The 27,288-nt window shown below is 43.0% G+C and overlaps 1 protein-coding gene and 1 long non-coding RNA gene across 3 annotated transcripts in view; both read right to left on the minus strand.

Annotated features, from left to right (window-relative positions):
- runx3 (RUNX family transcription factor 3) overlaps nucleotides 1-7,685 on the minus strand; it is a 58,359-nt gene extending 50,674 nt beyond the window's left edge. The window contains exons 1-2 of one of the 2 annotated variants that reach the window (XM_052087085.1): nucleotides 7,507-7,685; nucleotides 7,160-7,299 (exon numbers count right to left, since the gene is read on the minus strand). In XM_052087085.1, coding sequence (XP_051943045.1) covers nucleotides 7,160-7,217 — 58 coding nt within the window. In that variant the 5' untranslated portion in view covers nucleotides 7,218-7,299; nucleotides 7,507-7,685. Of the gene's footprint in view, nucleotides 1-7,159; nucleotides 7,320-7,506 lie in introns of those variants that run through there. The other variant, XM_052087084.1, reaches the window with a different exon arrangement.
- A 9,180-nt stretch (nucleotides 7,686-16,865) lies between these two features.
- On the minus strand, nucleotides 16,866-22,249 carry LOC127614587 (uncharacterized). The gene is made up of 3 exons (XR_007966631.1): nucleotides 22,096-22,249; nucleotides 17,308-17,415; nucleotides 16,866-17,233 (listed from the first exon to the last, which is right to left on the minus strand). It is a non-coding gene; the product is annotated as an uncharacterized LOC127614587 (long non-coding RNA).
- Nucleotides 22,250-27,288: the final 5,039 nt, after the last annotated feature.

Raw genomic sequence — 27,288 nt, forward strand, 5'->3', positions numbered from 1 at the left:
GAACCGCTTTATCCTGACAAGGGTCATGGTAGTGCTGGAATCTATCCCAGCTGTCTTCGGGCAGTAGGCGGAGGACACCCTGATCTGGTTGCCAGCCAATCGCTGGGCATACAAAGAAGGACAACCATCCACGCTCACACTCTCACCCAGAGACAATTTGGAGTGTTCAATCAACCCGCCATGCATGTTTTTGGAATGTGGGAGGAAACCCACACAGGCCTGGGTAGAACATACAAACTCCACACATGAAGTTTTGAGCCGGGATCAAACCCACAACCTCTGCATTGTGAGGTCAACGCGCTAACCATTGGACCACTGGGCCGCCCGTCCCTTAATGTAAAGGTCAAAAATGAGGACATTTCTAAAGAGCAACAAAAGAGTTACTGTGGAAGTATTGTGCATGAGGGGAAGAGTGCTGGAATCCCAAAACATTTTTATTGCAGAATAACAGTTAACACTGTGTAAACAAGTTGGGGAAAAACTGAGTGAAGAGTATGAAATGATTTCACAGTCTGCAGCTTTTCACATCCTATAATTATCTGCATTCTTCTGCAACTGTAATTACATTTTTTTTACTGGTTACAGGACCAACGCCTGCCTCTGATAGTGTTTTAGGCATAATTAAAGATTATAATTATGAAGTCATGATCAAGGGTGATAGAGACATTTTTGTCTGTGCAAAGGTTAATTGAATCCTCTGATGTGGTTCTTTTCAAATTTCCTCTTGTGAAAAAAAAACAATTGTTTCTTCCCTTCCCTGAATCGACTTGTTGGCATGACAACTACCATGGCGCAAAGACGGTTATATCTTGGAGTCGATAGTCACATGCTTTAGCATTTACAACACAGCCTTGCTGAAATCAACAGGTGGTCGGTCGGTCGTTGCAACATATTTGCAGAAATTCCTCACGGGTGTGGAAATATTTGACTAAAAATAAAACCGGTAGCTTTCGAATTATATGGGTCTTCTCAAATATGACAAAGCACAAGTGCACTGAAAAGGTATCCACTAACGCTAGTGAATTGACCAAAAATCCTCACGTCACAGAGAAAAGACAGACGATACTGCTTAGATGACAAAACGATGACAGTTCTGTGATAATGAACGGTAATTATCACGAACGAATTAGTTTTTCCATTCAAGCCTTGAATGCCAAACAAACACACACACACACTTCTTCCCACTTTAAGTTGGCCCACCTGCTGACTTAGGCATCCAATCAAAAATCACTCATAAGACACCTCCGAGGTCCCACAGACAGCTGAATCTTTAAAGATCCTGAAAAAACCCAAGTAAGACAACTGCAGGTTTGCTGAAATACAAAGTACATTATTGCAAAGCATATGCTGTTAGATATGATTTGTTAGTCACACGCAGGTTTTGCCTGTCCCACTCTTGAGGTTGTGTGTCATGATAAGGCCATTACTCAGAGGCCGTGCTTGGTGAAAATGTCCTCCGAAGCAAATCACCATTTCAGGTTGCATTTTCCATATAAAACGATAAGCGAGACTGTTAATGTACTTTAGTTAAGACGAACTACATTTTCATTTGAAATGGATGTTTCTTGACAATGTTTTGTCGAGATGTGTGACAGGGTTCAAAAACAAAAGGCTTCTCCTTGATTTGGTGCATTCGATTGCACAAGGAGCAAGTTCGAGAAAAGTCCTGACTACTTCATCATCTTGAGGGTTTAGGAAAGATTAACAACTTGTAAATGAGTCAAATCAACCACAAAGAGATGACTCATCTCGTCCAGTGGTTGTGCTTTACAAATCAAATGATGATGTGAGGATTTTCATATAGCAGTAGAATAATGCAATTCTGTTTTACAAGTCTCTGAATCTTTCATTTTAGAACAATTTTGAGACATTAAAAAGTCCCATATAAAACTCCAAATGTAAAAATGTGTTCTTCATTGGAAAATATAACAAACTCTGTCTCAGCACCATTTCCCTTCCCTTCAACATCCACCCATGGGGAATTTTGCACACAAAAAATACATAAATAAAATTTCACAACTATAACTTTCTTTACACTAATATATTCCAGTTAGTACAACCCCACATTCTGAAACAATGCCATGCTGCAAGACCCTCCACAAACATGACGATGTCGAAAGCACTTTACAGTATTAAGCAACGAACTCCCTTGAAAGGCATTGTATAAATCTATTATTAGTAGGAGTAGTGAACACACACCCCCAAAAAAAGAAAAAAGAAATGGTTCTGCTTGGTACTCAAATTATATCAGTTCACATCAGTGCAAAAAGAAACACCAAATCTTGTTACGTTTTGTCATATAATTAGTGTTCATTTTTTCCAATTTATCATTTATGTAGGGCTTAAATTTCAGTCAAACATTAAAGTTAAGATATAAGATTGAAATTATAAATCATTTAACTCGTGCAGCATAAGCATTGCTGCAATCAACAGTGAATCCGGCTGTAACTATTTGCGGGGGAAATGCTATGCTGATTTTTTTAAATTTCCAACCATCCATCCATTATCTGGTCCACTGCTTTTCCTTTATTTTGTTTTTATATTTTTTATAATAGGACTACCGTCAAATTCCCTCCGCCCCCATAGCTGGTTTCTGGTTCACGGTCCTGGTATTTTGTGCAAATTTTTTTTTTTTGGTAACTGTTATGAATTTATTATTTTAGTCGTTTACAGCAGCTTCTTCATCACCATTGTTGTGAGTATAAGTATGTATAATTTAAAGACATCACAAAAAATACATAGTAATAACTTGTAACACTTGTAATGTCGGGGGATTGACCTCCCATGCATTTGTTGTGAAAACACATTTTCTCAAAGTGGTCTTCACCTGTGCCTTAAATGAAAAATAATATTTATTTGAAAAAGTGAAGTGTTCAAAAATCCGACTAAATTCCTGCAATATAAGCAACATTATGTTGCACCACCTCCATCGACAATTAACTTTCTGAGCGTGACATCCGCCGTCTGCACCCATCGACAATTAATTCCCATAGGCGTCCGCCGCCCCATCCCACCTCCGGTCGACGATTACATTTCAGCATTCGATGACACCGTACTCCCATGATGTCTGACATCCACAAATATTCCCGGGCAGAATTTTGGTCCGAGTATGTCCGTGCACGAAGCTGTAGCAGTTTGACCCCTGACTAGATGTGGCACACTCCCATTAAAATGACCTTACCTACAGCTTTACACAACGCAGGAATGCCTAGTGATTTTCGCGTTTCCAAAAACACATTATTCTCATTTGGAAAAATCTTGAGAGCATAAATCTTTATCAGATTGGCATAAAGGAATTTTGCCCCGTGGTTGCTTTTCAGACCACCAGAAAATTGTATTTACTACTACACTTAGCACGACTCGAACCTTGACCCACTCGAGGCTCACCATGGTGGTTTGAGCCAAAAGTGTAGAGGGGTGGAGGCGGCTTTAACATTAGTCAACCACATAATCAGAGCGCCCCTCTGTACTCGCTACATAAAACCATCGTACGAGCAAACCTTAAAAGTGCTCCCCGTAAAGTTGTGTTGACAGACAGTGAAAACGGCGAGACAGACCAAAAAAAGTAAATAAGTACCTCCAAAACGTTTACAGACATAATCAAGTCCAGAATGTTTCTTCTATCCAATATGCCTTCAGAGTTTTATAAATAGATATTATACCCAGCTAAATTGGAGACAGAATTTTGCTTGTCTCGAGCTGACATGAGTTTTCTATTATTTGCTTTCACTTTAAAATATTGAAACTGTTAATATCTAGTTACAGATTTCGGCTTGCTCAGCTTGGCATCGAGCGGGGGCCTCACGCTCAGCAAGACTTTCAAGCACCTCCAATCAAGCCCATTTATTTATGTCAGATAAATAATCTTAATCAAATTGTTATTGTTTTTCTTTTGCCCATTTCCCAGCTATAACATGTTTAAAATGTAGTCCGTTTTTTTTTCTTCCATTACAGTTTCAATTTGTCACTGCTTTGTTTAGGTTTATGATTTGAAATGTTTCCACTGCTCATGATCGACATGCCTTTAAACTATCCTTTTATCGCACTGTATGTTTCTACTCGGTTTTAAACTCTCCAAAACTAACCGGGGCTCCTCTCACAATCATTTAAAAATAACCATTTTACACATTTAGTGAGGCGTGGTGCATTTCTCACTCTGCTATTCATACAGCGCAATAAGGTAAATGCACACAACTTTTACCACCCTTTCAACGTCCTTCTTTTTATCTGCCACAAAGAGAGCTGGCTCCCACGAGTGTCACACTCAACAGTGAACTTCTGGATGAAAAAAAAGGACAAATAATCTTCAAAAAAATATCAGAATGAAGGGCGATCCTAAAAGAAATCGGACTTGACCCGGGCACTGATTAGCACATTCGCCTCAAAGTACAGAGCAATAGGGATCGATTCCAGTCCCCAGCCTTCCTGTGCGGAGTTTGCATGTTCTCCCCGTGCCTGCGTGGGTTTTCTCCGGGTACTCCGGTTTCCTCCCACGTTCCAAAAGCATTCGTGGAAGGTTAATGGAACACTCAAAATCGTCCATCGGTGCGAGTGTGAGCACGGATTGTTGTTTGTCACCGTGTGCCTTGCGATTGGCTGGCAACCGGTTCAGGGAGTCCCCCGCCTACTGCCCGAAGATGGTTGGTATAGGCTACTACACGTGCTGCGACACTTGTGAGGATAAGTGGATTAGAAAATGGATGGATGGATATACAATGCTGGATATCAAAAGAGAGACGTAAGTAAGCCTCAGGTCCCTCTATACACAACAGCTCGAAATGAGCGATTTTGCATTTCTGTTTGAGACGTAATTTGTGGATATTGCCCCTCAAAAGATGCCATTGAAATGCAAAACTGCAATTTGGACGGCAATTTTAAGACAAAAACAAAACGTGCTGACAAATGCTACAGAATCACTGAGTGAACGATAAATTGTTACACACACTTTCACACATTCTGATTTTTCTCAACGTTCCACGTCAAGTTTCAATAAAACTGCTCTCTCGATTTTGGGGCCCTTCATTATTTGGTGAACACTTTTTGGGAAATCAGACCGGATTTTACTTAATCGGTTTAATTCGATTGTGCGGGGCCATCTCGAACTGTGATTGATGACTGGACTAATGACAATTCTACTGTTATGGTGAACAAAGGGAAAATGCGTCGAGTGTTTGCAACATTTTCTTTTTTAATTTTTGTTTTAATGAAATGTTGGGTACGCTTCATCATCGCAGATGTAACCTCATTGTGGTTATTATCAGTGAGCTGCAGCAGCAGCATTGGAAGACTGAATGAGATTAGCGCCCTGTTGGCTCAAATCTCTCCATCTCCTCATAACATCCCAACGGTTAGACTGGTCACTTTGTCTTGTGGCACAATGCCACGAGAACAACAGCTGCACTGTCTGGCTTGTGAGTGCCTTGATGCGCCCGTGTCATCTGTTTTACGTGCGCCAGTTAACGCGTAAAGGTCTGAGGTTTCTGAGGTGAGGCATCCTCTGGCTTCTCACGCAAAGCGCGTCTGATGTTGCCTATGACATGCAGGCAAGTCTGTTCTGTGAGATGTGCAATGGTTGCCGCCAATACTAGACGAGGTGGCATTACTTTGTCGAAACAGTCTTCATTAATAACTCGTGTCATGGCCCAAATCCGAGAAATGTTCCGTACCTCGGTATCTCCTGATGCCTTATTGGATGATGACTTGATTTCCATGCATGCTGCATGTTGGTCCTTATTAAAATCAAAGTTTAGGAGGCCAGGCATTTCTCTTACTTTCAGTTTAATTGAAGCCTTTAAACAGAGAACTTTTGCCAAATTGCACCGCCAGTGTAATGCAAGTTGTTAAGCTAACCACCAGAGTATTCTCCTTACACGAGGTCCCTCCCGTTTGAAATGGTTTCAGATTGAGCTGGAGGATTTAATCACTCTTGGCCTTTGTTCTCACACAGTTCAGTTTCAGACGACTGCCATTGTGAATTGTAAAAGGATATTGCATATTCGCTAATGATTTCCACTGGTGATTACAGTTTTACACGCACCGCTCATTCCCCGGCCACCATTTACTGTATTTACGGTCTCATATCCCGTCTGGAACGCCTGAAAATCAAAATCAGGCGCCAGCAGAGCACAATATTGTCAAAGTTACAACATCCTGATAGATTGTATGTGAAGCCTGAAGTCAGTGGGTAGAAAACAGTGTCAAGGAAGCACAGATGCATTGCTTTTAGATTACAAAGAGTGAAAATAGACAGGAACTTGTCATGAGGAGGTTCTAAAAGTTTCTGGAGAAACTTAAGCGAACATTAGAACATCATCCCTTGTCAGTGTGGTTCCACCGAGACTACACGGACTGATCTTCATCTGAGCCACAGATGTACCGTTTACTGATTTACAGACCGTGCGAGGCTCTGCAGATTTGAACATACACTCTGTAAACCATTAGGAGCTCTTGTGGCTGTCTGTAATTAACACTGCAGCGAGGCCTTAATTGGATGGTGATTTTGATTTCTCCTCCTGCCTCCATTTATCGACTTGACAAACTGGCTGAACCCTGTACCAGCGACACGTTGTTTAAAAAAAACAAATAACAACGTTTCATGAAACTGCATCTGTAAAAAAAATAAAATACTCACGTACTCTGAACCTCTTTGTTTTCGACTCACAATCAAATGCTGTCTTGTTTGTAAGTGATTGGGATTACCATGGCAACAAATGGTTTGTTCATTAAGCCAAGTGTAGTAGTGCACTCACCTCACCACACAGACCAAAAGTACCTCCTGGAAGTAAAGCAGCCCGCTGTCCCCCCCCCACTCTCTCTTTTATTGTATTGGTGTGTTCCGGTAAAGAGACCAATCGCACGGAGCTTGTATTTTCTGTGGCGAGAATACCATAATGGTGCTCCTCCATCAAGTGTACAGTAAAACTTAAGAAGGAGAGGCTCTGTCGCGACCACAGCTAGACGGGGCCAAGTGAGCAAATGATATTCTCGTATGCAACGGTGCACGAATGGACACAACTTTTGACTTTTGTATCTCGTGCATTCTTGTCAAAAAGAAATGCAACGATCAGAGCAAGAAGACAGTGAGGGGAATTCTTGCAGAGGAGGGGGTTTGAGGAGTTAGGGGTGGGGGTTTGCAGATTGGGGGCGGATCAGCACTCACCTCTGAGCAGACTGCTGCTGTAGTTGGAGAAGGAGTCAAAGATGCTGTTGGATGCCATGAGAGCGAATGTCTCTCAGCACTTGGCCACCACCAACCTTTGGGAAGAGCCCTGGAGGACAGCAGTCATTCAGCTCCTTTGCCTGTTTGCAAGCAAGAATTTGGGGGTTGTGACCACCGCAGGAATCTGAAAAGCCACAAGCCAGCACAGAGCAGCAGCATGTGTTTAGTACCAGCACACATTGGAGAAAGACGGTGGACGTCAGCGAAGGGAAAAGTTATGAAGAAAGTGAAAGAAATGTCAAGAAGCAGCAGAAACAATTTGAGGCCAAGTGTTCAGGTGGGCTCACCTGAGCTGGAGATGAAGGCAGGCCCTCCAAACGGACCTCAAGGGGAGGCGAGTGTTGGGTTTGTGGTCCTCTTTCAGACAACGCGCTGCGGAGTCTGAGGTTAGCAAGGAACCCTGATAGCGTGGTCCTTGTTTCTCTCGCCCGATGTTGGTATCCTGACAAAGGCGTCAGTGCTAGTAAAAAGCTAAAAGCCACAATGCTTCTGCATCCTTCTCGCCATCCTCCACACACACACACACACACACACACACACACACACACACACACACACAGGCACAAACTCTCCCCCTCTGTGAGTGGAGGAGCCCGCGTCACATGTGACGTGAGGTCATCGGGCATCTCCCTCCCCTTCTTCCCTCACTCGCTTCCTTTCCTATCATCTTTTGCTGGATTTTTTTTCTTCTCTCTCGTTTGTCATTTTCACTTCGGCCTTTGCATCATTCTTGCACCGTGCACCCTCACTTTTCATCCGCCATCCAAGTTTTTGGAAACATTCTAGTTTCTCTTCAGTACAAATCAGGCGGCCATTGTGGTTGCACTGAGGTTTGTCCAGAGCACCCTGATCAGTGCGCCACGGGTTGGGGGAACTTTGAAATGTTTGAGGATGAATGCACAACAAAAGCAAATGATAAAGTTAATAGGCTGAATGTTGCTCTTGGCTGCGCATATACTATCGCTCTTGAACAAGTTTTATGTGTTTCTGACTAACGGCGCAGCTGTGTTTGTAACATCCAGTGGTTTGGGGCCTGCAGAACCTCCACCCTCACTTACCACTTGTTGGTTTCGTAATTGTCAAATTAGAAGATACAGTAACCGTCAGATTATGACGCTTCACTCAGAATGAAAATATTTGAGTGTTCGCAAACATTCATCCATTACAGTATCTAATGTTCATTCTGTTCGTGGTCAAAGGTGACGAGGAGCCAGTTGACTTTGAGTCACATTCACACCTGTGGGCATTTTAAAGACTTTTGAGTTGAGGGGAAGGGTCACTCACACTGTGCCGACAGACACGAGGTAACTCTCAAGGACCACATGAGAGGCCTGCGGACCTTCTCTAAAAAATGGGATATTTCTCAAGACCGTTGTTGACGTGGTCAGTTCAAAATCTAAAAACTGTCCGAAACGTATCGAAATAAAGGATTTCATATTCATACTTGTGGGTTTTGTCATTCATACAGGCCATTTAATTGCGATGACATCCAATCAGTCGGAGTTGGGCAAGGCATCGGCCGGAGGTTGCCTGAACTGATGAAGCCTACTTGGATCTAAGACAAAACAGAGGAGTCCAATTGCGATCAATTTAATGCCGTGAGAACTTCATATTCTTTTTTATCTGTTCCCATTTTACATGTCACTTATCTTGAATAAAGTTGCGGATGTGTATCGTGAGCAGTGGTTCTTAACCTTGTGAGAGGTACTACTACTAACTAACCAAATAGTTCATATGCACATTCACCGAATAAAAATCGGACTCAAGAAGTGTTCCTTCTGTTTTGCCGGTGCGAGACTAGAGTTGCTCAACTCGGCATGACAAATCATGCAGATAGGATGCTGAGTCCCATCCTGTTCTGTGATGCATGTTGTACATATTTGTCTGACCATTCTTTTTTTGCTCGACATATTTGGCATGGATTAAAACATTTAAAAAAAACCTAAATTTCCCGCAGCTCTGATTGGACCGCCAATGTATTGTGATCATCTGCAGCCAGTGATGACCAAGCGGGCGTGTCATAACTAATTCCCACGTTGAGTCCGAACCCCTGAGACCGATTCACCGAACCCTTGCGGTTCGATCGAAACCAGGTTAAGAACCACTGATCGTGAGAAATCATGACATGATCAATGTCTTTACATGAACAGCAGCATTCATGAAGAAAAATAAGCTATCATAGTATGTTTATCAGATTTTAAGTTTAAAAAAATTGGCGACTATGGCCAAGTGTTTGTTTCTTGAAGAAGATACTGAGTCGATTTAATCTGTAAACTATGCATGTGTTTAATTCATTCAATGGCAAGCTACCATTTTTATTTAACATTATTTGAGGTTGGCAGATGTGGGTTTCCTTTGTCTTGGATGACCACGTATAGCGTGGAATTTCCAGGTCCAATTGAGTCTGGCAAACCAGTGACTTAAACCAAAGCCTTTAATAAAGGAGCGAACAAGGCTTGGTTTTTTTTTCCTTGCCGTCAATTTATTTTTTTATCTCCGTATCAATCTCACCACAGGTCAACGGTGGGCAACTAATTTTTAAAGGGGATACATGAGAAGCCGGAACACTTGCCGATGACCAAGAAGCCCACAAGCGAACTATTATTTTGAGCGTATTCAGAAAAAGAACATTGTCTTGTTTCATTGAATGGCTACCTTTCTAGATGTTATAAGGAAACACAATTACAAAACAACTTTCAAAATAAAAGCACTGCATATTTTACATTTCATTTTGACTAAATGGTCACTGGGAAGGCCGGAGAGAAGCTGTGGGCGGGCCTGATGTGGCCCCCGGGGCGTGCGCCGCTGAGATCTGCCAAAGGTTTATGTAACTACCGTACATATGGAGGTTCACATATTTATCATAATTAGTTAAGATGACAGATTGGAATGAACTGTGGTTTGTCTTGTTGGATGAGCGTTTGTGAGTAGCAAGTCGAAGAGGCTGCTCGGGAAACAGACAGCTGTTCAACTGCAACAAGTGCTGAACCCCGATGTAATTTGTTGCTGTTGTTTGATGGGCACATCATTTTAATATGTTAGAAAGTAGATTTTCAGTCAATGTACTTGGTTAATTTTGTCAACATTTTATTGCCATTTGCTTCAGTAAAACAGCACTCATCCATCTATTTATATTTATACTGTTCAGGGATCATGGGGCACATATAAACTCTCAATAATTCACGTTCACAACTCAAGGCCTCTGAGAGTATTTGACTAATTGAAAATGCCCGTTGGTTGAGTGGTTAGCACGTTGCGCTCACAGTGCAGAGGTGCAGGGTTCAATTCCGGCCCCGGGCTTCTTGTGTGAAGTTTGCATGTTCTCCCGTGCCTGCGTGGGTTTTCTCCGGGTGCTCTGGTTCCCTCCAACATTCCAAAAACATGCATGGCAGGTTAATGAAACACTCTTAATCACTGGTGTCAAACTCAAGGTCCGTGGGCCAGATCTGCCCTGACACATTATTTTATGTGGCCCACGAAAGCAAATCAAACATGTCAACTTCCATGATGCTTGCTAAAATTTTGACCAAAATTTAAAATTCTCATGTGTAATAAATAAGAGCCATTGTAAGCATTTTTCTTGTTACCAAACCCCCGATTACAGTGACTGAAACAGTAGTTGAATAAACTGTTATTAGTGAATTTTTTATATGGTTTCAGTCAAAACGGCCCTACAAGGGAAACGGTAGCTAAAATGTGGCCCACAACAAAAATGAGTTTGACACCAGTGCTCTAAATTGTCCCCAGGTGTGAGTGTGAGCACAGATGGTTGTTTATCTCTGTGCGCCCTACGATTGGCAGGTAACCATTTCAGGGTGTCCCCCACCTACTGCCCAATAACAGCCGGGATCCGCTCCAGCAGCACTGCGACCCTTGTGAGGATAAAGCGGATCAGAAAATGGATGGATGGATGGATAAAATGTATGAAAATGGAAAATAGGGAGAAAAAAAGAATAATAGACATTTATTTTGCTTCATTTTGACAAACAACACAAATGTCCCACAATATCCTAGTAGAATCTCAGGAGAAAGCAGTTACAGCGGTAAAGAGGAGATTTTGATAATGCCTTTTGTCCTCATGCATGTGCTGTTCATTCGCTTGAGGCATTTTTTTTTCTGTTATAAACCACACGTCAATGTTTTTCTATTGTATTGGAGTAGGACAAAATATAGATACGTATATGCATTTGTGGTCTTTTGCCGAATCTCTGACAAAGCACTAAGACGTTCAACCGTATTGTGGTTTGCAAACTTTTTGGGTTGATTTCCATAGAAACATTTTCACTGATGTTGCTCGAACGGTATCAGGGTGAATTTAGGACAATGCTGGGGTTTTTTTCTTCCTGTGTCATTCAAATAAAAGTGTCACAGGACTGAAATGATGAAATATGTAGTAAAGTGAGCGTGGTGACATCAATGCATGCATGTGTGCGAGCCTGTTAATGTGAATGCAAGCACAAATCACTGGCCTTTGCAAACGTGTGGTATCCTCACTTCCTCTGTCTGGTGTCTCCCAGCGACACAATGACCACGTCTGGCGATGGGAGAGCATAACCAAACCACCGTCTGGTCACTCATGTGACCCACTTTACTTCCTATGGTTTGTTTTTCACACTATCTTGTGTACAGATGCCAGCCCACGGTGTGTTCTGCTAATTGGTGGACACGAGTGCAGCGTGGACCACAGCATGTGTTTGTATGTGTATATACAGTACCATGTTCTGAATGAGTGTGTGTGTCAGAGAGCTCTTCCCGGTAGCCCGCACTGCCCCTTAAATGAGCAGTTGCCGTGGAGTTAGGCGGCAACGCAGGCTAAATGACACGGCGTGTCGGCAAGTGTGGCCGAATACAGAGGCCACAATCGTGGCCCCAGGGCTTTTATCAGAGCGTCCACACGGCCACTGTAGGCCTGCGACTTAACCTCACACATAGTTAGGCTTCCTCTTTCGACACCTCTCTTGCCTCCCGACATGGCCTCGGCCTCGGCCTGCCAGCGGAGCGACAGATTACAGCTCAGCGTCTGCTGCTGTCGCTGTTACCCACGCTGGCTGGTCAAATCACAGCTTGCCACCCAACTGGCACTCAGACCTTCCGTAAGTGGACTCGGGCAAAACATTCGGATGCCGCAAACAAGCAAACAAACAAATAAACACGCTGCCCGAGACACTTTCTTTCTCCAAAGGTTCAGTCAGCGTACAAGTCCTGGACATGGTCTCATCTGCACTTGTTTAGAAAGAGTGAACCTCAGGAACTCAGTCATTGGATCGTTGGTTTTACAGCCCACATTTAAAATAATGTATCCCACATGCATTGTACGAGGCTCAGGTAAAAATACACACTGTTAGTTATCCTTTCAACTGTTCATCACGTTTTAAAACGTTTTGTGGAAAGAAAAAAATATTGAATATGGGTTTCCACTTGAATGAAGAAAGGACCATCCTGCAGATTTGTGCAAGAAATCCGAGTTGGCACCATTGTAGCGTGGCCCAAAGTCATCATTTGAAGCAAAGGCTGCAGGCAAGGCCTTTTACTCAGTCTGCTGTGTTTTTCTACTTTGTCTAGGTAAACATCTGCTTCATGTTTTGAAATGAAATCTCATGGCTTTGCACTGCCCATGACTGTGAGGGGGGAAAATAGTCTGAAGATCATTGTGGCTGTCTTTCACTCAATTCTTTTTTTTTTCCCCCTCTGCCCGAGCCTTGTTTATCAAGCCCCTGTATTTAAGCTCAATATAACTCCTGTTTTGCTGAGAAAACTGTGGTGGTTTAATCACTGTCAGTGGTCCTACGCCTCTCGGGTGTGGCTCGCGACTCAAAAAGGACCCAGTGCGGTCGTGCGTCCAGCTGCAAAGGGGCTTATTTTGTGGTCTAAAAATTGCAGGCTTCCCCATATGTTCCCCATAAACGTGGAATGCAGCGTGGGACTTCAGGAGGCTTTTATAATGGAGTGGCCGTCATTGAATCAAACACCATGCCTCAGAGTTAGGCCTTGGGAACCCATTTTAGACAGCATGAACAGGTTCAATGCCCTAAATGTTAGTCGCACCTCATACTGGACCTTTGCCTCCATTAATCAAGGTCCGCGCTTGTTTTTCACGATGACCCACACATAGTCTATTCCAATAACTTTATACACAGACATATTGAAGAGGTGTACCTCCATATAACTTCGGTCACCACGAAATAGTTGTAACGCTTTAGCTTAAAAAAAGCTACTTCACAGGTTGATGTAAATATACCCTCACTACAGCGGTCCAGACTGCTCCTAAATCATTTGCCCCGTAAAATTTGAGACGGCGCACCCAGGATGTTCATCTACTCGCACCCGTGCAACCAGTAAATTTACTATTCTTGGATATTTTTTCTTGCTGACCATCTTCCTACTCCACACTTAAACCCATTTATTGGTAATAGAACGAAAATGCGTGGGATGAATATTTACTTTCCAAGTCAATTCATATTGTGAAACCATGAACCGATTGCCAGCCAATCGCAGGGCACACAGAGACGAACAACCATCCGCGCTCACACTCACACCTAGGCACAATTCAGAGTGTTCAATCAGCCTGCCATGCATGTTTTTGGAACTTGCCAAAATACCGGAGTACCCGGAGAAAACCCACGCAGGCCGGGGCAGAACATGCAAACTACACACAGGGAGGCCAGAGCTGGAATTTAACCCGGTACCTCTGCTCTGTGAGGTTGATGCGCTAACCACTGGAGAACTGGTTCGCACAGATATTAATGTACAATATTGTCATTATTTTATTTTTTCCATTTGCGTCTGATCTAATTCTAATCTGTCATTCACCAACCGACAAGTGTTTGGCTTTACATGCAGTGCTACTTGACTGCATGTGAAGACATAATGCGTTGAACCTATAAATGTTTGCCTTAATGTTCATAAGCACTCACCTGACACTTCATTAGGGACACCTGCATATTATAACATAACTCAACAGAAACATCCAGCACATTCAGAAAGTATGTGCAAACAACTTTCAGTACAGTTCTACTCCACAGGCAAACTTTTTCAGCTTTGGACTCCATTGGGACACAGGTATGCCTAATCAATTGTCTGTGGAGTCTTGCAAATTTCGAACAAGTGCGGCAAAGAAGCATCGGAGTTCTAACCGCTGTTGCAGCAGAACACGTACGGTGCACGCGTGCTACTTTTGTTGCAAGTGAGGCAGTCCCAGATGTGGCGGTTTTAGCATGCAGTATCACGGTTGGAAGTGATCACCAAACCCATTATTTATTTATTGGCTCCAGCAGACACGGAGACTGCGCTAACCACACAGAGAGGAGGGGAAGACAGAGGGTAGCGGGATTGCGTTTTGTCACATTGCACACAATGGATATCTGTGCAGGAGTCACAACTGTTGGGACAATGCACGAAGGAGCCCTCATTTGAAAGGACTTGCTGCACAGAGTTGTCACACGTGTAACTGAAATTTTACAGGTAAAAAAAGCATGCACCAATTGCTTCACTCAAGCGTTTCCTGTTATTTTATTGCAGTGCCAAAATAAATAGTCCTGGACATTCAGGTTTTTTTTTCCAGTAGGACTGTTCAGAACCTCTGCTACAAATGGCAATGGGCCGCAGTGCAAGCTAATTCGACAATTTATGTCTATGAAATAGATCATGGTTTCCTGAAGAAATGCAGAGCAGAATAATGTTTTTTTTTTGGTCACAGTGCCCAACTCTCAGCAGGCGTATTGAAGGTATAATATGAATTTATTAGAACTGACTGCTTGCAATAAAAAGCGGGGAAAATGAATTTGTTGCCTGATTTTCAAAAAAAGGGAGAGGAGATTTTGACCCAAACATGTACAGTACATATCACCAAAAAATATATCACCCACACACATACGACTACATACTACTTGTCAATACCATATTATGGTGTTTGAGGGTTTGTGTGTGTGTGTGTGTGTGTGTGTTTTCTGAACGACTTGTTTTCACCAAAGTGGTAAATTCACACTGCTTTGAGGCACCACATCATTGCAAGAAAGCAGTCAGAGGGTAAAGGGCGACGGCATGACATAAAAGCACCCATAAAGCAGAGACCTGTGTCACCCCGACTGCCCCGATGAGTTACCCACACCACACAAACATGCACACACAAACCGAACCAGAATAGAGCCGCCCATGGTCTTGCCACAAACCCCGAGTGATCCCAGTGACCTCAATGTATCGTCAGAAAAGTCTGCCGGAATGCTGAAATATTGCAATACTTTATTTTCCTCTTTGCTAGCCGATGGCCGATGCTAGAATAAAATGTAACTTGAAATGTAAATGGAGTTCACATCTTGCAGAATTGCAGGTGTGGTTTGCGCTTTCCGTACCTCTGCATGTGCACAATCCTCCGTGCTCTCGTAGGTACTTCCTGTGGTTCAGACGTGGCCTTTGGATGTGGCAGACAAGCAGGCTTGTCTGAGAGGGGGAGGATGTGACTCCACTGCAGATGCACAGCGGTTAACGAAGACACCCTGTGCTTGGGAGCGCACTACTTTTTCGAGAAACGTTCACGTTTACTGCATTTCATTTGGGATGACTCAAAGAACATATTGAAAGATGTTTGATTTTAATTCATTTAGGTAGATACTTTGAGATATTGTGTTCTCCAGTTCAAAATTATGACATTGTATTGTATTGATACAATACAATACAATACAATACAATACAATACAATACATGCTGATTTATATAGCGCTTTCACAACAGCGGCAGCTGTAACAAACACAAGGTCAATGTGTGTCTCTTTGAAACATCTTAATCAAGATAATTTGTATTAAATGAGGTTTTTTACTTTACATATTACATTGTAAACATAATTGCAATTTCATTGCTGTGAACAATATAACCAAATTCATCATTCAACAGTGATATCATTATGGACATGTCGTGCATCTTTACGCTTAAGGCAAAGATTGACCGTCTTTGGACGAATCAACAGGCATCGACCCTGACTAAAAAGATAATTATGCCTTCTCCCAGTGTTATTTTCTTTTAGTAATGTGCCCAATATTAAAATCATACCTCATCATAACTCTACCATCATGTGCAGACGTATTTCTGTGCGTGTGGCAGTGACCTGCTTTCATATCGCATGTTTCAGTACCTGACCTAGACCAAGCAAGAGAAGGCGGGGGGGGGGGGGGGGGGGGTGGGGGGGGGGGCTCTCAGGAAATCCCAGACCAAGCATATGTCTGTCAAACTATAAATGCAGGCATATGTACAAAAAGTATAAAGTCTTTTGAAAGCCACTAACATGATCGCAGGCACCATTTTTCTCCCAAATGTTGTTCTCACTTTCTGCTTCAGCCCTCCTTCATGCCGCCGCCCCGTTTTCATTTGTCTCCTTGTGACAAATACGAGCAATGTCTATTAGGATGCTTTATGAGGTGTTGGTGACGCAGGGTTCTCTTGACAACCATGCCCCAACTCCCCAAACACACACACACATACACACACACACACACACACACACACACACACACACACACACACACACACACACACACACACTCACACACAAACGCACCACTAATGTAATGATGCACCAAAATGAATGACAGAGAGCAATGAGTTCTGATATTAAAGTGCACAGAGGATTAACTGTGAGGCGTGCGTGCGTGCGTGCGTGCGTGCGTGCGCGTGTGTGTGTGTGTGTGTATGTGTGTGGGGGTGGGGGGTAGGTGGATGAGTATGTGTGCCTGCACGCATGCTCACTGGGAGCGACTGTAGCCAGGTGCATGCTGGGCCTTTGTGGTTGTGGTCTTGCTTCCCGTGCAGACAACCGAGAAGGAACTGTCTCTTTTTATTTAATATTTCTCTTTGCTGTTTGCAGATTTGTGTGTCTTTGTGTCTTCTCACAACCAATCTACCATTGACATGTGATTGCATCGTAATGCAGTGCTACTTGAGAGCAAATGAACCCTTCATGCATTTATCACAGGGAAGGACAACTGGCAGTCCGCGGGCCGCAGTGGAGATCCTTTGATCGATTTTCTGGAAAAAAAAAGAAAGAATAAATTAATACAAAAAAGGGTCGACTGATTGATTGATTGACTTGCCCGCCTCACAGTGCAGTGGTGAGGGGTTTGAGTCCAGCCCCAGCCTTCCTGTGTGGACTTTGCATGTTCTCCCCTTGACCGCGTGGGTTTTCTCTGGGTATTCCAGTTTCCTCCCACCTTCCAAAAACATGCATGGCAGATTAACGGAACACTCTAAATTGTCCCTGGGTGTGCGTGTGAGCGTGAATGCTTGCTTGTCTCTGTGTGCCCTGCGATTGGCTGGCAACCAGTCCAGGCTGTCCCCCCCACCTACTCTCCAAAGACAGCTGGAATGGGCCCTCGTGAGGATAAATCAGAAAATAGATGGCTGGATAATGTAGATATTTAGACATACATTATATTTCAAAATATATTTCAATTCAGCTATTGTTGAGTACATCCCACAAGATGGATCTTGCTAAGTAGAAAAACATGTTTTATCTCACGTTGAGCAAATACCTCTTTTTTTTCTTTACAGTGTGAGAGGACTCGTGGCGACCATGTATTCAATTGAGAGTCAGAATTTAAAGCTTGCCATCCTATAATACCAGAATTTGAAGCTTCCAGTGCACCCTACCCTTAAAAATGCACAACAAAGCATGTAACTATAGTGTTTACCTGAGGTTTAATATTATATGCTATTATTGTAATGTTACGAGAAATGTTGCTTTCTTATACAAGAAAACAAATCTTACAGCATTCTTTTATGAGGCTCCATTGTAACGAAAACAGACAGATTTTATTTGGATACAAGAATTTTAAAAACATTAAATTTTTTTAATTGGAAAATTTTGATCCACTTCCTGCTTTGTGGCGAACGTGTCATGTCTTGCATCCAAAATACATAGTTGTACCTGCATATCTGCAGAGACTTAAGTCACCAAGGTTGACGCTACCACATAGATTACCACATTCTCACGGTGGTTAATTAAATCCAACGCTCTACCCAGAAACCTTGGTTAGCTACTGCTAAACACAGTCATCACAAGGCCTCAATACCACCCACTCACGAACCATGTACATCAGGGGTGTCCAAACTTTTTGCCAAGGGGGCCAGATTTTATGTGGTAAAATGTCAGGGGGCCGACCTTGGCTGACATTCTTTACATTGAACAACAATATTGTTCAACAAATTTTAGTAAGCCAGTCTGTTTCACATTTCCATTTTTATTTTAATTTCAACAATCTTAAGAATTTCTTTTGGTTCATTTGAAACAGGAATTTGAAATATGACATCAGTCAATATAAACACGGAGTGATGTCTTGTTAACTCGTGAGTGATGCCCTCTAGTGTCTAAATGCTATTACTCATTTAGTGAATGCTATTACTCATTTAGCCACTAGAGGGAAGCAGTACTCAATGAAACATCACTCGCCAGTCTACGAGACCTCAGTCAATGCAACACGTGTTCCATTGCGCCCAACCTGCGGGCCAGACGGCACTGATTTTATGACGGGGGCCGAGGGCCGGAAGAAATTCGACCGCGGGCCGCATTTGGCCCGCGGGCCGGACTTTGGACATGGCTGATGTACATCCAAGTATTGCCTTTGTCACAGAAAAGATTAACCTCAACGTTTAAATTCATTTTAGGCATCGGAAATTGACCTCATCCTGCACCATGTGCGGATTATTTGGACTTTTCTCAGTTCTGTGCTGGGAACCAGAGACTCTAAAGAAGCGACCACAACAAAAATTTGCTTGGTAATTTGCATGCAAACGTAGTGGTTTCTAAAAACCCACAACGACACACACTTTTCCACTGACTTATGAAGCCGTTATATATCAGCGTCATTGTCTACAGCACTAGAACGATGCATGAAAGCAAGTATGAATGAGATGAAGAAATATTTCTGGACCCAGCAACACTGCAGTCCTAAACAGAGACAGAAAAACACCAGATGATCCCGAGTCCCTCCGTTTCTCATCTGATTACCCTGATATTTGAATCTTATTAATTGTCTTAAAATAAATTAGAGGTCTGATGTCCCACTGTTGACAATATCTACCAACATCCCTCTGAGCCATTTCACGAGTAGGAAAGCGCAATGAGTGGTGTGTTTGAGCAAGGACAGGATATCTCAGTTAGGCTCAATGGAGCCCGTTAAATAGCTATACCCGTCAGAACAAAATGTATAATCTCCTACATTGAAACTCCTCTACAACAAAATCATGTTTGCAGTAAATATTTTTTTCACAACGGGGGAGGGGGTTCACTGTAGCAAATTTGATCTAAATGTAAACACACACACACACACTTCCTTGTAGTGAATCTCGTTGCGAGGCAAGAGCATAGAAAAAAACATTTGTATAACGCCACAGGGTTTTTTTTTGTTGTATGGGGGGCAGTAGAGTAGGAATGGTGTGAATGCATGAAGATTTTTTTCACACTGCGGGTATTTTCGTCCATGTATGTTTCATTGAAGAGGAGTTTCACTGTACTTTACACTTTAATTCGGAAATTGTTGAACATCTAGAATTGGCTTGCGAGCAGTCCGGGGTGTACCCGCCTCTCGCCCAATGTCTCTGCATTCATAAGAACACGGCTCCGATGTAACTTTACTTGTAGTCGCGTATCATTGTTATTTGGTGATTATTCTGCTGTGGTTTGCATACTATATGCTTTTGTGTCTTTCTGTCCCTCCAATCAAATGCTTTTCTGTCTGATGGCATCATCACAAAAAAACAACCCCCCCCCCCAAAAAAAATCAGTGGGAGTATTTCAAGCTCCCCTGTTGCACAACAAAATCATTCCAGCATGATACGGCTTTCCCCGACTATGCAGGTGAAAATGACAGTTTGAAAAAAGAGATGTGCAATCACACTGAAAAAAATTCTCGAGGTGAAGAAAATAGTTTACCATGACATGATGGCATGATATGTATGTATTTTCTTTTGTTAAGTGTAGGACTCCCTTTGTCGAATGCATTGCTGTATGTACTGTGTGAATGCAATAGTGGTAAGATTTGGTTGGTTAAATGTAACACAATTTAAGGCCTGAATAAAATTTTAAGTTAAGTTTATTTGCTTAAATCTTTCACTTCATGGGGCGCGCTGGCGAATGATACAAGGAAGCCTTGACCCTTTTATGATAGCCCGGTTTGCGTTTTGTTTGGCCTTGTGCACATAAAGTACATTGGAATTTTACTTGATCTGAAAAAAAAAATGGAAACCACTTTCAAAGTAACGTAAACTGCTTGTGAAATAGAGTTAATGACTCTCCAAAATTTCATACGTGTGCAAGACGATGCTGTTGAAGGCATTAATTTATTCCCCAGAAGTTCTCTTAGGTTTTGCTGAAAGGCAAAGGTGTGCGTGCTGGGTTGTATTTTAGGTTTGTTTGTTAACAGCTTTGTTTGGACTGAAAAGCTGGCTCCAGCTGAGACGAATAAGACAGGTTGGCATGGAGCAAAATTGACTTGGCAGAGCTCAGTCGGCAAACGGGTCCTGGTATGGGGTTACATCGTAGTTTACTTGTCTGTGGCTTGACAACTCTATATACAGAGAGAAAAGTATCCATGCACACATATGACATGCATATCCCAACAGCTACTAAGCAGCTCAGGATACTTAAGATTCCATTTGCAGGTGGCTTCCCACTGGGCAACTTTATTTCTTGGACTGAAGGGCTCATTCAAATAGAGGTGGCTTATTCCTTACAGTTGTCCACCAGTGAGAATGAGTTGGTTGATGACTTTGACGCTCATCGGCATTTAGAAAAGTGGCACGCATGACTCAATTCAGCCACGACATTGCTGTCACAAATTGGGTTTCAGGCACTTGCTGGGCATTTCATTTTGAATGCCTTCCACGCCAATGATCACACTGTACAAGAGTTGAGTTTAAAAATATATATATATGTAAATATATATATTCCTAGTCCTTTAGTGGCCGGTGCACCAGTGGTTATCGTGTCAACCTCACAGTGCAGTGGTCGCGGCCTTCCTTTATGGAGTTTGCATGTACTCCCCATGCCTGTGTGGGTTTACTCCGGGTACTCTGGTTTCCTCCCACATCCCAAAAAACACTCTAAATTGTCCCTATGTGTGATGTGAGCTTGGATGGTTGTCCCTCTCTGTGTGCAGTTCAGGGTGTCCCCCGCCTACTTCCCAAAGACAACTGGGATAGGCTCCAGCAGCTCCCGCGACCCTTGTCAGTCTTTCAGTTTTCTAATCACGATTACCCCAATAATTTAATGATCTTCAATCATAAATACAAATACATATATGGATGCACCAGGATAAGGTTCTCATTGTAGGGGGACAAATCACCTGAGTCGTGTGGGGTCCATGCTTTGACAGTGTGGAAGAATGAAGAGTGTACCCTCTACAATGACTACTTCCAATTGTTCTCCGAAGGTTGGCTGACTGAACTCTAGGATCTTATTTATTCTCTTTAAATAGGTCTGAAGCCTGATGTCTCAAGTACTTTTTGGACACTTCTTTTCGTATGCCTTCCACTCCAATGATAAAACAAGAGCTGGATTTTAAAAAGTGCGTTCCCCTTTCATGCACCAATAACGATAACCCGTAACCTGATAACATGATAAGCTGTCCACTGTAGTAACCGCTGTCCCTGAAGGGGTTAAAAAGAGAATCATTGTCAATTTTTGTGGTTAACCATGGTGGTTATTTTGGTTGGAGCTTGACCAAACAATGTATTATAATATATATTATATTATATAATAATATTAAGAACGACATTACATGTTTGCTCAATCGTTTAATGTACTTTGTTTTTAAAACAACGATTTAACATACACGACACATTTTGTTCTTGTTGCCGTTTGTCACAATCGTGCAATTGAGGCGTGTAACTACCTTCACCTTTCTGACATTTCCATTTACGTGGTGACTTTTCTCTTCGGGAACAGGTCTTCACAATGCGTGTTGTGTTTTTGCGTCGCCTCCGCCTCCGCCTCTCTTAAATCAAGAAGACAGAAGTGAGAAACGGTTGAAAAGTGCGACAAGCGTCTTCCTGTTGTGCGTGTGCGAAACCCCAGACGACTGTCTAAGTTGCTCGCACGCAAACGCCGGCCTAGAAACCATGGCAACGGCAGGTCTCCACATACAGAAGACGGAAGTGAGCCGACACTGAGGAAGTTTTTGGTTTTTTGATGGCCATCGGCATGGTTTCATGAGAAAAACTTCGCTTCAGCCGGAGGCTGCACAGATACGCAGCCGGCGTGGGAATGTAATCATCATCATGATGTTGATAGTACGAGTGACAACATTGGTATTACTAAAGGTCACTCCTGTGGAGACGAACCATCAGAAGTATTCAGGCTGTGTACTGAAGTACATTACAGACTCAACACCCTAACAAAGTAAAAAGCTGTATACTTGGAAATCCGCTTAGATACAAAGGTAAAAAAAGAAAACATTTTTTTAAAATCAATTTTATACAATAACTCAGCACAGTGAGAAAAAAAAAATCTCTGTATACAAAATAGTCTCTCTCTTTTATTAACCTTCATATAACTCCTACTGAGAAAGTAAACAGCATTGGCTCAGGTTTTTATGGTATCAAAATAACACATTCACGTAGCTTTGCCAACCTTGTGACTGACTACAACATTGAACCAGTAACAGAAAAAAACCCCTCCAAAAATACACCTTTGGTACCTTGCTAATTATTCTTTGAGCTGACAACATTGAACATTTTTTTTCCAAACAAGGCAATCATCATGCACCTCCGAATCTGTGGCGATATCATCATTTGATCCAGTTTCCTCCATGACACTTCTGTCCTTGCTTTTTTTACCTCCGAACACACAAAAATCTCAATCAAGACCTCGATCAAATTCTTAACCATGAAAGACTTAACCTTGTTTGTCTCCTTTTTTTTAAACATTTTGAAAAAAGCAACAAGCCGCTTTTGACAAAGGAAAGAGTAGAACTATCTTCAAATATAGGCAGTGAAATAAATAGTCACCAGAAAAACGTAAACAGAGATACCTGAAAAATCTCCTTAACCCTTTCCTGCACCCTGTAACCTGATAAGCTGTCCACTGTAGTAACCGCTGGCCCTGGAATGGTTAAATACACTCATGAACTTCTTTGTACCGGTACTTCCTTACTTCCCACCACGTTCAATTTTTCTCTTTTAACAATGAGAAGCTATCGTGCCACGCAAATTCCGAATCACTAAATTTCAAATCCTTATTGCATGCAGGTGCTTCTCCGGCAGCTTCCCATGATGCACCTCAAGTTGTGCCGTTATAGTGTCACTGTTGTCATGGAAAGGGCTTGAGACCTGTTTTAGCAAACCACAGAAACATACTCATCTTTAACTTTGAACCATGTTGTTTTGTTTCACTTTGAATGTGTGAGTGCATGCGTCTGTGCCTTTGCGGGTGCGTGCCGAGAAGAAATGCATGTTGCCCTGGGACTTTTGTGATCCGCACGAATGTATGAACCAGCTCGGCCTCAGTTAATTTCTTTCTCACCTTATCTGAAGCCTGTCTGACACCCTTTTTTGAGGTAATCGCAATGTCCAAAAACCTCGAGGGAAGTGCCAACTCATGGGCTCATTGCTGTTTGTCCTCATGTGGGTGTCTGTCTCATGGTGGATGTATGTGAGACAGAGAATATTGCAACACAGTTGAAATTTCATATTCAACTCTGAGGTTCTCCTTTTCATGAGCAGATACGACTGACGTGTTCTTCCACATTATTTCAGCCATAGTCTACTCATAAACCAAGAGAACTTTGCCAAAGATTGAAACCAAATTCGTTGTTGATATTGTAGCAGGCGATGAATCACTATAATTCATCATCAAGTAAGTGAATTAATTGTCCCAATGGTCGATGAAGGAAATGTGAAATGTTAGCTTGAGCACACCTTTTTACTTTCCGTCATCCATGATTCAAAATCTGAGGTCAGGTTTTAGCATTTTCGCTATTCTGAGTCTGACTGATACGGACTTCACTAAAATTCACTATTTGGAAGAAATATGATGAGGCTATTCAAGCCTTGACATTTGATTTTTACTGTTTGGAGCTTTACTGTATTTGCCTGAGAAGGAAAAAAAAAGAAAAGTACTAACCTGTTGGTATTATTAAATCACTCCTCTTGTGTGTCCATCCATCCATCCATCCATACATCCATTTTCTGATCCGCTTATCCTCACAAGGGTCATGGAGGTGCTGGAGCCTATCACAGCCGTTCTCGGGCAGTAGGCGGGGGACACCCTGAACCGGTTACCAGCCAATTGCAAAGCACACAGAGACAAACAACCATCCGCGCTCACACTCACACCTTGGAACAATTAAGAGGGTTCCATTAACTTGCCATGCATGTTTTTGGAATGTGCGAGGAAACCGGAGTACCCGGAGAAAAGCCATGCAGACACTGGATGAACATGCAAATTCCATCTTGTGTATATGTATATTCATTTACAGTTACTTTTGAGGACAGAAATTGTTCGACTGCACCTTGATGTCTAACGATAAAACAGGGCTTGGTGAAAAACATCTTTCAGCATGTGGCAAACGTGGCTGAGTCAATCCATATCCCAAAGCCGCGCCTGCCACAGCCTCGGCCTCAAAAGTACTCTGAGCTGTGCCTGGGTTTCCCCAGCATGTCACCAAGCACCCATGGGTCCTCTGAGCAGGGTCCTCACAACACTAGAACTGATTCCCAGCCAAGGTACACTTCTGGGCCATGAGAATTCATCAGGGGTGCTCTGAGAAATGATCCAATCTCACCTGATTATTCTAAATATAGTTGAAATACTTTGTTCATCTACCTATGCCAGTGACGTATCATGACAACCAGAACCGTTATGTTCAAATTGCGTGCAAATGGTAATGAGATCCTTTTTTACTTTGTGTAACAGTTTGCACTTCTAACTGCGGTCAGACAGAGCAGCACCAGCTGGGGACAAAAGACAAAACTGGAAACAGATCATGTGGAAACAAGCACCTGTTCACAGCTCTGTGTGCGTGTGCGTGTCTGGCTACGAAGCGAATGAAAAATGGGGAAGAGGTTTATAGGCTGCTAAATGCCAGACTCACCACAGGTGAGAACTCCTCCGTCGACCCCATTAAAAGCTAACAAAATAGAGCGTCTGTTCAACTACTTTGTGATTTAAGATGCACAGCACAGAGCAGCGCTACAAAGATTTTCTTACTACAGTTTCTGCTGTGGGTTGGCACAGTTGTAAATGTCATGTGGTTTGGCTTGCGTATGGGGGCATGTAGCCCCCTAGGGTCTTTTGGAAAGTTCCCTGCTCGAAAAAATGCGAAAAACGTCAATGGCAGAATGTCAGCGGAATCTTCAAAATGCATTCGGAGAACCGGTGACTCCGTAAATTTAGGTAAAGTGGAAATGTGCTGTTTTTCTTAGAATGGGACACTCAAAAGAATATCACTGTGTCACCATTCAGTTTTTCATTCCACAAAAGCTACACAGCTGGAACCCACGACCAGAGACCAACCAACCAAACGCCAGCGAGCGTGAGGGAGCCGGTAAACCCACTTGCCACGTTAGAAACACCCAGCAGCAAGCCTACTGGACACGTCACAAACTAGCATACAACCGGCTAGCAACGAGACCCGACAAAATGCCACCCAAGCAGAAGCAAGACACGAAGCAGGAAGAGGATTCCCTGACCCTCACGCAAGTAAATGAATTACTCCAGCAACAAAAAGAACTTTTTACGGCGCTCTTGCAACAACAACAGGAACATTTCAAAGGATTTGTCAAGATGATAATAGACTCAACAAACTCACGACTTGACACTTTTACCAGGGAAGTCCAAGAAATAAAAACCAGCATCAACTTTACCCCAAAAGAGGTAGACGACATTAAAAAAAATCTAATCTGTCAAACTGGCCATTCCAAAGACATGCAAACGGAATTCTACAAAGTATGTGACGGCATGCTTGTATTAACGGACAAGGTGGACTACTTGGAAGGACAGTCAAGAAGAAACAATTTAGTAATTGATGGAATTGAGGAAAAACCGGGAGAAACGTGGACTGAAACAGAGGAAAAAGTTCAAAAAATCCTTTTCTCTCTCTCTGAACTCTGACCCTACTGAAGCAGGAAATTCACATACCAAAAAACATGGACTTCGAATCCTTTGATGACCCTTCCAACCCTTTGATGACTTCCAACCCTACTGACCACAAGACGTTTGACCCTGAGAACAACTTGGACCCGGACAATAACTTTTTCAAGACCGACCGACCGCGAGGCAGCCAGCGACGACCGACCGTGAGGGAGCCAGTGATGACCGCGAGGAAGCCAGCGACGACTGCAGGGAAGCCAGCGACCGTGAGGAAGCCTGGAGACAACCAGCCTGCGACCACCGTGAGGGAGCTAACGACGACCGCAAAGGAGCCAGAGACGACCGAGAGGGTTTTCCTAGATCTAAAAAAAGCTTTTGACACAATAGATCACAGTATATTATTGAAAAAACTAGAAAGATATGGCATTAGAGGTGTAGCTTATAAATGGATACAAAGTTATTTAGAAAACAGATATCAGTACGTGCAACTCAACAATAAAAAAACAAATCAACTGAAAATTGAAAGAACGAGATCCCGGATACAAGCGGCTGAAATGAGTTTTCTCCGCAGGGTGTCCGGGCTCTCCCTTAGAGATAAGGTTTCTCACCTTATCTCTCAGTCATCCGGGAGGGGCTCAGAGTTGAGCCGCTTCTCCTCCACATCGAGAGGAGCCAGATGAGGTGGCTTGGGCATCTGATTCGGATGCCTCCTGAGCGCCTCCCTGGTGAGGTGTTCCGGTCATGTCCCACCGGGAGGAGACCCCGAGGAAGACCCAGGACACGCTGGAGAGACTATGTCACCCAGCTTGCCTGGGAACGACTCGGGATCCCCCGGGGAGAGCTGGAAGAAGTAGCTAGGGAGAGGGAAGTCTGGGCTTCCCTGCTAAAGCTGTTGCCCCCGCGACCCGGCCCCGGATAAGCGGTAGATGATGGATGGATGGATGGATGGATGGATGGATCAACTGAAAATCACTCACGGAGTTCCTCAGGGGTCAGT

The sequence above is a fragment of the Hippocampus zosterae genome, chromosome 14 (genome assembly GCF_025434085.1).
Source record: "Hippocampus zosterae strain Florida chromosome 14, ASM2543408v3, whole genome shotgun sequence".
In the NCBI taxonomy this organism is placed as follows: domain Eukaryota; kingdom Metazoa; phylum Chordata; class Actinopteri; order Syngnathiformes; family Syngnathidae; genus Hippocampus; species Hippocampus zosterae.